General features: G+C 36.0%; 1 protein-coding gene across 4 annotated transcripts in view; it reads left to right on the top strand.

The window, feature by feature from the left end:
• Positions 1–11,663, top strand: part of ANO3 (anoctamin 3) — a 226,587-nt gene extending 214,924 nt beyond the window's left edge. For all 4 annotated transcript variants that reach the window (XM_026073101.1, XM_026073100.1, XM_026073102.1 and 1 more), the window contains 6 exons: positions 129–274; positions 385–537; positions 1,214–1,361; positions 3,172–3,252; positions 4,159–4,264; positions 5,007–11,663. In XM_026073101.1, coding sequence (XP_025928886.1) covers positions 129–274; positions 385–537; positions 1,214–1,361; positions 3,172–3,252; positions 4,159–4,264; positions 5,007–5,189 — 817 coding nt within the window. In that variant the 3' untranslated portion in view covers positions 5,190–11,663. The remainder of the gene's footprint in view (positions 1–128; positions 275–384; positions 538–1,213; positions 1,362–3,171; positions 3,253–4,158; positions 4,265–5,006) is intronic.
• Positions 11,664–12,112: the final 449 nt, after the last annotated feature.

Genomic DNA, 12,112 nt, shown 5'->3' with positions numbered 1-12,112 from the left:
AAAATTTTGGAATCACTTCATAAAATTTTGTTTTATACAATATTTTAAATATTGTATACAACAGTACCAGCAAATACTGTAAATTACTGAGCAAGTACAGTCAATAATGCTGTGTTTATCTAATACAGGTTACTACAGAATTGGTGGTCACGACGCAAAATGAAGAGAGGAGGGCAATTAATGGAACATAAAATTTCTCTACCTCAGTGGGAAAAAGATTGGAATCTGCAGCCTATGAATCTCCATGGCTTAATGGATGAATACTTAGAGATGGGTGAGCAAATTCAGAAACAGATCAGTGTTCTTAAAAAAATAATGGAAGAAACTTTTACTTTAAAAGATCTATTACATTTCCAATTTCTAACTATAGAACTTTTTTTCTAGTTTTACAGTTTGGCTTTACCACCATCTTTGTTGCTGCCTTCCCACTGGCACCTCTCCTGGCATTGCTTAACAATATCATAGAAATAAGGTTAGATGCATACAAATTTGTCACTCAGTGGCGGAGACCTATGCCTGCAAGAGCAACAGATATAGGTGAGAGAACCTAATGACTATCACAATCAGGTACCACCTCTTTGTTTTTTCTTCTGTGATGCAGCTTAATACTTGAAATATTTCATCTTTCAAGAACACAATTGATATGCAACCTACAGATATCAATAATCACTGTCTTATTAAGCAGCAAAAGCACACTGGGTTGCTTATCTAAGAGGACTTCTTTTCAAAATTCCTTTCTGTTTCTAATAAGGGAACATAAGAATTTTGAAAAATAAGCCATTCATTCAGATACTTAAGTGTTATTTTAGGCTCTTCTTTTAGGCTTCTGATTTGCTGAACTCAAGACCTAAAATGCTATCCAAAATCAATAGAATTTCAAAATTGAGATTCCATGAAATGTGAGGACTAAATTCACTTTTGGTTTTAAATTGAACTAAATGAAATAAAAATAAATCTCAGTCCAAAAGTTTGTATTTGGCCTTTATAATTAAAGATTTTGTTTATACTTTTATTGCTTAGCTATTTCTTCTTAACAAGGTGTACCTTACTATAAGACTTCCATTCAGGTGGAGCTTGTGGTGGCAGGAATGCTGAGACATAGCTTAATCTTGATCTGCTTTTTTGACTCAATAATTCTGTCTCAGGAGAAGAAAGGAAAACTATAAAGGGAATATAACCTTATGGACTTTTTTGTCATTTCTCTTGTTCCTAGGCATCTGGTATGGGATTCTGGAAGGAATTGGAGTTCTGGCTGTCATCACCAATGCCTTTGTTATCGCCATTACTTCAGATTACATTCCGCGTTTTGTCTATGCATACAAATATGGCCCCTGCACAGATCAAGGATACAGACAAGAAAAGTAACGAAGATATTTTTTATATATAATTCATATTTCAGTGGAAGYGTGCTTTTGCTATTGTCTTTCATCGGCAATATTTTATCTTTTTCATCAGTACAAAACTTCACAGATGTTAAGTGCAAGTAGCTCAGCCATTCGGGAGAGTTTCCTGGTTAGCTCCACAGTTACATCAGTGGAAAACCTTGACTCCCCTTCTAAACGCCTACATAAAAGTGCAATATGAATCAGCAGTTTTCAAGTTTTTCCTACATGAGCTTTCCTTCTTTTCTGCAAAAGCTTTGGCCTTTCTTCTCCCCCTACACTCCCACACACATACATAATGCTCCCAAACCCTCTTGTATCCTAAACCTGATTTATCCTCAACCTGCTCCATCTGTTTCTCTTCAGAAATGCTTGTACCGAAGCTCCCGCAAGATTGGCCTTGACCCTATTTAGTGTAGCTTCTTATATAGTGCATCTTAGCTTCCATCAAGGTATCTTGCCGATCTTCACACCACCAGGCCAGTTTCCTGCACTTCTCTCCAGATACTTACTAAAGCCTCTGCACTGCTCCACTATGCTCTGTTTTCATTTTCCACTGCCTTTGGGACCTTTTAGATCTAAAAAAATCTTTGTATCTACAAAATTCATAGGCACCCTCTCATTCAGAGCCCAGTGCCCCATTTGGGGGCGTGTGTGTGTGGGAGTGTCTTTGGTTTGGTTTGGTTTTGGATTTGGGAATCAAGGTTACCTTGAGAAGAGGAAGCATCGTTTTGCTAATGCTACACCTACTGTAGCACATCTCATAAGTGCAACTCATCTTTATTCCACAGGAGGAAGGATAAGAGTGAAGGCAAAGCATCAAAGCTTGTCCAGCAAGCCAGTAGTACCAAACTGTAGGGGTCTGTCCTTCCTTCTCTCATTCCTCCATCTCCAATGATTCAAAATAGAGATTTACTCTTCTTGTGATGGAGCAGGAAGAGAAAATTTAAGGGAAAGAAGAATGATGAAAAGAGAGAATACCGGTAAAATTTTAGTGCTTCATGTGCACTGCCTAGTTGATAGAGAACTATATAATTCTCTTCCCACTTTTTCCAGTAGTGATTTGAGATACCACAGCAAACCTGAAGGTTCAGGAGGTATAGTAGAATTCCTGATGCACCTCTTTTTGAATGTTCTTTGCCTTTCCAGAGGCACTTAGTTAAATTATGGGACAGATTTTCAGGAAGAAAAGATGGCTTTGTGTCTGTTGTTTGCCAGGAATAGATAAAAATTTCACTTCTACAGTCATAATTCAATGCATTTGTGTGATTTCTTTCATTAATATCACTAGATTGTTGCCTGTAAGACAGCTTTTTGGTATATATTGACTGTTCGTTTTAGTGTCGGTGAAAATTCTCCTTTCATTCGACTCATAAAACCTGTCATTTTTTCRTATTTGCTGCATGATTGGTGGCAGATTCTGCAAGGATGTTAAATTGTTCTCTGTCTGCATCTCTAGCCATCTTTCTAAATTCAGTAGTTTTAGAAGGCACCAGTGAAGAACTCTGCTTGAAGCAAGAAATTTTGTTTTATAGCTGCTGGTAGATAAGAAGCAAAAGATGAAAAGTGCTCAGAATAAAATAGTGTGTATCCTTGAAACAGATTTTATTTGATTCTTTCAAATAAAGCTTTGCTTCTCTGCTTAAAATTTTAGAAATGCTTTTGCCCTGATAAGTAAATAAAATAGTAATGCTCATGATATGTGATAGCAGAATATGTTTGCATACAGGATTTATGTTATGTGATCACTTTATGAAGAAAATTTTGATCCTATGTCTTTTCCCTTTAGATGCTTAAAAGGATATGTCAACAGCAGTTTATCAGTATTTGATCTGAGTGAGCTTGGGATGGGATACTCAGGATATTGCCGGTATGTTTAGATGCTTGCATTTCTTCTAAAATAGACATTAAATTGAAAGTCTCAGCGCCAAAATTACTCCCAGAGTAGTTTTATTTCTTCCCGTAAAAGCATTGGGGTATAAATTTGTTCAAAATGGAAGTTGTAGGTGGGAAGGTTGTATGGAAGGCTGCAATACTAAGGCATTTGAAATCTGTGTTCTATTCTTAGTTTTTTATTGGCCTCTTCTAAAACTTATATTTCAGGCCTCTATAAATTATTTTGTTTGAAAGTTTCCCCAGCTGTAAAATGAGGGTAAAAACTCTGATTTCTTTCTTTCTTTTTTTTTTTTTTTTAGCATTATGAGAACTATTAATTAAAGAATGTATATTAACATTTTGTTCTGGATCTAACTCAGCCCAGGTATCCCAGGCAGTTATGCAAGGTGAATACAAGAAATTCAGCATAAACATTAAGTATGGATTTACTTCTGTATGGTGTTTGCAATAAAGATCACATGAGTGCATTTCTTCTGGTCTCAGATTTAATTCTATGCTGAGACTTAGCTTGGACTGGCTAAGTTCTACAGTTGCATCACATTTAGGCAAACCTTGTCTGGAGAATCTCGACTGCTTATAATCAAAGAGGAGGATCAATTTAGAGTCAACACACTTGAACTTAACGCTTCAAGGTGTCACCTGTGGAACAGCAAAAGCTCTGGCTTTCTGGAAGCAAAAAAAACACCCTCTTATAAACTGCTTTATTTAATGTGTGTATTGTGGACTGTTTTTCTTCTTTTCTGTTTAATTCCTCTTGAAATATGCTTTCTTTTCATTTTCTCTTCTTTTAACCAGCTCTGGGATAGGCTAGTGAGTTCTTTACAATGTTCAGGATTCTGAGCACAGGCTAACTTACTGGGATTTTTCCTTTGTTTTACAGGTATAGAGATTACAGAGCCCCACCATGGAGTTCAACTCCATATGAATTCACTTTGCAGTTCTGGCATGTACTGGCAGCACGGCTGGCTTTCATTATAGTATTTGAGGTCAGTCACGGAAAGGAAAATTTGGGTTTTTTACCTATTGAAAATCCAAGTTGATTTTTTTGCAATGGGCCCATAAATGAGGAAGTATCCATATCATTAGGTGCTTGTTCATTAAACTTGAGAGAGAAAATAAAACATTGAATACTCCCCACTAAAACCTTTGTCACTCATCTGCTTCAAACTGTATTGAGAGAGTATGCAAAGATTTTTGAGTCCCTCCAAAGTCTTGTTTTCTCTACAGTCTTCTAATATATCAGGTTGGTTCCCAACAAAATCTTTCACATTTTATTGAAAAAGAAGAAATAAAACTTATGTGTACATTAAGCGTAGCTATTACGATTTAGAATGTGGCCTACCTACTCTCCAGGGATCTGGTTACGTTTTGGTTACAAGCTCTTAACAAAGACGGCTTCTACATAATGCTTGCTATTGTTATTGAAACTGGCATATCTTACAATCACATCTTAATTTAGATCACTAGATATACCCTTAGCTTTACTTTTAGAAGACTTCAKCATTTTCCCTTTTCTGATACCGTGGTAGACTGCTCGTGTATATGTATATATGTATATATTTATGTGCATGTATATCTGTGTATACTTACACAAATATACAGATCACTTTTCAGTCCTGAATCAAATCTCAGTTCCAGTTTTGCCATTGACTTTTAGGCCCTAAAATTTGGTCCTAGAAATGAATGCTTAAGCATCTTTGAAGTAATTATTTTTGTTCTTCTTTTCAGCACCTTGTTTTTGGAATAAAGTCTTTCATTGCCTACCTGATTCCAGACATGCCCAAAGACTTGTGTGACAGGATGAGGAGAGAGAAATACTTAGTTCAGGAAATGATGTATGAGGCTGAATTGGAGCACTTGCAGAGAGAGCGGAAGAAGAACGGGAAACAGTATCACCATGAATGGCCTTAGCTGATACCATGCTGCAACAAAAACACTGTTCGGAAATTGAAGCGTGCAGTTACAAAATGAGGTCAGCATCTGGCACGAGTGCGTGAGATTCACAGTGTATATATGTTCTTGATGGGCAGTACAGCTGCAGGCTTTGGTTGGGAACTGGAAAATAGATGCTTCCAATGAAGAACATRAATAGCCTTATCTGTCTGTCCCTGGCTGGTGGTGAGCACCACGGACAAGATTGGCACTGAAGAATGTGCAGACAGATCAAAAATCTGGACACTGATTTAGAAAAGGCAATGAGTGTTCATGCTATTCATGAAGATACTAACAGCTTAATGAAAATAAAATATTACCTGTAAAGTTATACAGTAAGGGCATGACTAAAAACAACTCACGTGATATCCACTATTTCTACAGCTTCTGATTGCTCAGCTGCATCTGTAATGCCTCTGAAGAAAAGAGCAATTGTTGCCTTTGTGGCCATAACTTGATATCAATGATCTTTCAGGCTTATTGTTTTGTCAGGTTTGTCCTAGTCTCTTGTCGAGATTGTGGATGTGGTCCTACCCTAACAAGGGGGTATATGGCTGCTTAATATATACTATGCAGTTTAAGATTTGCACATCAATTTAATCAATTTATCCTTCTAATTGAAAACCAAAAATTCTAAATTCAGAGAGAAAAGAGCAGCACTAAGAGAGCATGTTGCAATGCCACTTGCAGCTATATTTGAAAATGACATGGCTATTGAATTGTCTTTTCACTTTTATATGCAGAAAGGCCACCTCCTCACACCTCCAGAATGAAAGAACAGTCATTTTCCTGCTCTGATGCAGCATGCCGATGTCTAACTGTGTTACTGTTCTCTCTGGTCTCTCTGGGCAATGATTCAATAACTTCACAGAGTGTTACCTTGAAATATTCTAATACAGTGCAAATGACTTCATTCTGAATATACAAATAACTATTTAGAGTATGCAAGCTTATGCAGATATATATCAGATGTACACTATAACATTGTGACTTGCTTGTTCAGGGAAGGAGAAGCAGAGCACTTTATAATAATGCTCTTCTTATTGTTATAGTAGATGTTCCAGTAATGTGCACTTCTGTTATTGGGCTACATAAGTCAAAGCATGGGAATTAGATACATGCAGATATGTATACAGATTGTATGTAAATGCACACACACACAGTGGTTACTTTTAGATTTTTTTTAATTATTATTTTTGTGCCTTCTTACAATTTTGGGGGGCTTTTTGGATAAAATCACTAAAAGTAGAAGTACACGTAAAGAATTGCATTTCAGTTTTTATRTGCATACAGCGTAAGGCAGTGTTGCTTGTAGTTATAGTCACATTTTGGTGATGAAGTTGTCTATTAATAACATTTCGTAATGTGGGAAAAGATAAGCACTTAATTTAAACAAGTGGGCAGGATTCACTTGCAGAGAAGAGAGTGGGGGAACAAAGTTACAATCATTCTGTTTCTCTTGTACAATTTAAAAATTTTTTTTATTTATATTAGATGAGAAAAAATTTAAAAAACAAAGATGCAACAAAGCACATAACTGTAACAAATGCAAATGTTAGCATCGGTTTTAGCGGTAAAGCTGCAGGGAAATCACTGATGACAGATATGAAAAGACCTGAAGTTTTACTTAAGATATTGAGCCAAAAAGTGTGATTTCAGTATTCACTTCCATATATTTGAAAATCAATTTTTTTTTATGTCATATAAAATTAATTTTAAGAGTCAAGAGCCCATTAAAGTGAATGAATAAGATCTATTGTGTCTGGGGGAGGCCTAGCATCAGACCTTAAGTTCTTTAGTCACTTTACTGTTTTCAAGAGATTTCTTGGTTAGTTCCAGTTCTTTGTGACCAGAAAAAGTAACTGTAGGAGTATCTATAGTATTGCACAAAGGAAGAAAGAAACTGGAAGCTATGGTCTATTCAGCTGTATTGCCCATTAGCTCTATGACAAGGGGCTGGTGGAATTCAGCTGTATTTTAGAAAGGTTGTTTTTTCTCTTCCAGTTATGTTTTGCATTTTCAGTTCCTTAGGATTCCTCTTCAGAAATAATTAAAGCATTTGGTCCAGTGCTTATATAATCACATTATTTGGTTTAATTTATTTCTTCACTGTTCATGCTGTAGAATGTCAAGCACCATTTGACAGCATTAACTATGTGTCACAGGTTCCATTTCTATGCCATATAATAGTAGTACTTCAGTTTTTCATAAGGTCACAGATGAGCTCTCTTTTTAATGTTTTCTTTAGAAAAAATGCCTTGGCTGGCCCAAGGTATAAAGATTTAGCATAAAATTAGGCAAAAATGGGAAATACAGATTAATTATTTTATATTTTCTTCTTTCTGCTGTGGATATTAGCACATGTCAATACAAAGTTAGCAAAATCCCAATTGGACTTTACCAATACATACGAAAAAAACCTTTTTGTATTTGAGTATGGTTTTGGATTTAAATAAATATATATATTCTTAATGATTTTCAGCATATAAAAGTATATCAAAGGCAAGTATGTAGATCTGGCATTGTTCAGTTTATGCACTGGGAAAGCACAAGAAGTTTTGGAGAATTACTGTGTGTGTTCTTTTGTTTCTGGAGGATATCAGTAACGTCTAAAGGTTTTGCCACTATCTAGCCATTTGCTTCAGCTGAGAAAACTTTTTGCTAGACTTCATTTCGCGTGGTGTTTGCATTGACTGCACGTTATTTTACTAAAGTATAAGGCACACACTGTCCTCAGGAATGATGTATTTTATGAATGGTGAATGATCTTTTCATATTCTAAGTATTGTCTTTCCAAAAAAATGACCAGTATGAATAGATTGTGCATGCAAGCTGCATTTGTGAAATCTGACAAAGCTACAAATTGTGCAAAAATGCTTTAGATCATTGCTGATCTAATCTGTGACAACTTTGCTCTATGCATGCGCCCTTAGAGAGACTGCATGAGCAAGTACATATCTTTAAATACAAAAGATTAATCCAAAATGTCTTAATTATTCCTAACCAAATTCAGTGTCTTGATTCAGACAAAAGAAAACTCTGTTTTAAAAATAGTGGAAAAACCACATACGTTATACACATCTCATTTCCAATTACTTTTCATCTAAATTTGTGCCTAATGTGTGTGCTCTGAATTCTGGTGAATGAAAAGGGAAAAAGTACATCCAAGTGGAATGGCTCCAAAGAGTTCGGCTTCATGAGCCCTCCTAAGGAGTTGTTCCTTCCTACAGCTGAGAGCCTCTGTCTCCATGTGGAGAGATGTGTGAAGAGCCCAGTGGTCATGACAGAGTGCTAACAGGATTGCCTGAAGGTGGAGTACAGCCTCCCCATTTGGTATCCTCTGCTTCCACAGCACAGCGGTTGGGCATCCTGCTGGCGTGATAAGACTTGAAAACAAGGCACACTGCATCATGGCCATTTTTTTCTTTTTCTTTCCTACTCCTTTTTGCTAAAGGATTTATAGAGAAAATTGGGACTAACATTGAAGTTAATATTGATGACCACAAGGCTAAAGTTTCCATAGTGATAATAGGCCATAAGTGTTATTTCTTTAAAGTACATGTCTTCATTACTACAAAACAGACACATTGCTTCTTACTGTGCCCTCTTCTGACAGCAACTTGTCTTAAATTTTGTTCTGAGGATCATTTAGGCTTAATTGTGCCCTGTTGAAGACTCAAAGAAAAGTGTCCGAAGGAGTTGATAAAAATAAGTTACATAAAGGTTAATGCATAAATCCATAAATTTTGTAAGGTTTCCTTCATGAAGAGTTCTGCAGAATGAAAAATATCTTGGGAAACATAGCCTTAGAGGGAATTTTGATTTGGGGAAGGCTGAGAAATTCAGTGAGATTTTATTCTGAATGTGTCACTAAGATAATCAATCTAATGCAAGTTCTACAAGTTTGGGGCATTTGGAAGTTCCTTGCTGTGACTTGTTCCATTGCAAATTCCAATTATTGATGCTGCCAGAGAGAATTTCTGGAGCTTTGGGATTCAGTAACATTTGCCTGTGAATGGTTATACTGCACCGTGGGATTAATTAATCTTTTGAATTGTGCCAGTTCATTTGGTGGTAATTAGTATATAGTTATTAAGAAGCATCGTATCATTTTTGGTTACCTGAAAATGATCCTTGTCCATAAAATGAAAAAATATAGCCGTTCTTATATAGTTAACTTTCAACTTCCATAATTTTCCTTAAAACTATTACAGACTAAATTTTTTTACATTCACTGGGCAATGATCATATAAATAAAACTTATTTTATACAAATAGCTGAATATGAAGGCAATAAAGTTAATGGAAGATCAAACAATCACATTTTCTATTAAGTTTTTTATAGTAGAAAAGGGATAGACACAAAAATAATGGTATCAATGATCACTTAAAATATAGTAGTACTTCCAAAAGCATTTTAATTTTTCTATTCATGAAAAAATACTAATGTTGATCATTGGGAGGTAAAGGTTGAAACAAATATACAGCCATCCTTTCATAACAAAGTTGATTTGATGTTACAGCACACTAGAATTCAAACAAAATTCCATTGTAGCCAGACTTTTGTGCTGAGAAAGATTAAATAAATTGCTTTGTTAGCTCCAGTGCATAGTTTGTCTGACTTAAATGATTGCAGTGACACTTTTAAAAAGTCTCTTGCAAGCCTATATTCCTGTGATGGAACATTTAGCAGCTTTAAAACATCCCTCTCTCTCTCAGTACTCAATCTCATACTAGCAAAGCATTTTGCTGTGCTGAAATGTAAGAAGCCAACGTYTTGAGGCTCATGAGGAGCAGGGGAAGGAAGCAAAGGCTGCCCGTTCATCTCGGTGGGCTTTGGCCCCGACTCTGTATTGGTTCTGCAAAAGGAGGCCTGGAGCTGAGGCACGGTGGGTGGCAGCTTTCCTTCTCCTTGCTCTTTTCTCCCCCGGCTCATTCTCACTTACCCCCGGTATTGAACGATGCCTTCTCRCCAACAGTCCTATTTCCAGAGCCTGACTAAAACCTGAATAAAACTCTTTGAATACAGGCTCTTTTGTGGATGGCCCCAGCTGGGCAGCCAAAGCAGAGGAAGTATACAACTACTAGTCGATCTGGTGCTTTTTCCAAGTCAGCCTGTGCGGGGCGGAGGGGGTGAGGAGCCCCAAGGTGCGTCGGCGTGTGCCATTCAGCCACCAGTGCCACAGCTGCCCCTTCGGTCACCTTCCCAAGCACTAAATTTTGTACTACTTATCTCATTCCCTACACTTATGCACACACACTCTAGTATCATCCTAAAGACTCTGAAACATCCTAAGATTGACTTCATTTTTACATTTGTATGAATAGACTTGTGTTGAAAATTCTTCTCTAATGTTGACATAGCAACCACATTTACTAGAAATTTGTATTGGCATGATTTTGGCATAGTCAAGATAGCACAATGTTACCACAAGAGCACAAAGTTAACCTAACAGCACAACAAGGGACTGCAGGAAAGCACTTTGCTATTCCATATTATACAGGAACATTTTAAATGCAGGACTGGGATTTAGTCTTGAAATGTTAATGGTATATTCCCTCCTCACTGCACTGAAAATTACCTTGTGTTATTTCCATTGCCTTGTTCGACCTTTTTGCCATAACCTCGACAGTATTACACATTCTCTGTAGTTTGCATTCTTATTGCCATGAATCAGTGGTTAGGATGCTAATAGACGAGAAATAAGCATCAAACCCAATGCAGTCTAAAGCTAATGAGATTTTAATCACTGGGAACATGGTGAGTTTTCTGTTAAAAATGAAGGAAAATTCAATCACCTTTTTATTTTGTGTTCTATATAGATGTCCGAGAATTTTGTATTAAAAAATCTACCAAACTGTTTACTCTAATTTTTAACTAGATTAGTGTCACTGAAATTTCAAGTGTTTGAAAATAATCTCATGTAAAATCTAACTAAATAACTTACTTCAGTCATGTTTACTCTGATAGTCCTGGCTAACTTGCAATGTCATGATCGTAAGACATTTCTTAAGATGTGTATATATTTGAAATTTATGTAATATTTAAATACAACTTGGTTTCTAAGTAAGGAATTAGAATAAAATTTCAACTATTTTTTCTATTCATAAATCCAAACTTTGTAAGTAATGTTTAAAATGAAATTGCAATAATCACCACAAAATGTTTCGGAAGAATTGACTTTTATGCACTACGTGCTAGAAGTTCCTCTGGCCTGTCAGCTTTCGCTTTCTTTTGTGTTTTAAGATTACTTTTACGTCCCGATATGTACCCCAGAATTAAAAGAATTCACTGAGGAAAATGTTGATCTGATTAACTATTGTAAGACACTTTTGGCATAAATTTGTCTTTGAGATGCTGTTTACTTTATCAAGGTTTACATGTACAAATGCAACTACTTATTGTATCATACACATTTGAATATTGCATTTTTCAGTAATAAACTTGGATATCTTTGAAGGAGACTTTAAACTTCATTATTTCAATATTCAAAATTATGAAAAGAACTATACACTGGTTTTGGACATGCGTGCTACTCTTAACCCAGCTGTATGTGTAAATAAAACTTCATACTAACTTTAACCTAATTTAAAATGTATGCTAATATCTTGGTGCCAAATCTCAGTCAGTATCTACTTGACTAATGTTCATACTCCACTTTTAAGTGCTTAAGACTAAGGACTGTGTGTATGACTGAAGGAATGTTACTTTTTATCTTCCAGCATCAAGCCACATAGAACTTGCATGTGTTAAAGTCTCATAAACTTGAATATACCTTAAGCAGTTATCTAAAACTCAAAAAGGGAGTGTTTGTGTGCGTTCCAGCCATAATAGGAAGTAATTTAAGGGTTAAACCTTGGGTCAGGCACTTGTTTAAAGTTTAAACCTTAAATACAGCCTTA

The sequence above is a fragment of the Apteryx rowi genome, unplaced genomic scaffold (assembly GCF_003343035.1).
Source record: "Apteryx rowi isolate R43461 unplaced genomic scaffold, aptRow1 scaffold_360, whole genome shotgun sequence".
In the NCBI taxonomy this organism is placed as follows: Eukaryota; Metazoa; Chordata; class Aves; order Apterygiformes; family Apterygidae; genus Apteryx; species Apteryx rowi.
Note: the sequence above shows the minus strand (reverse complement) of the source record. Positions and strands in the feature narration are given on the sequence as shown.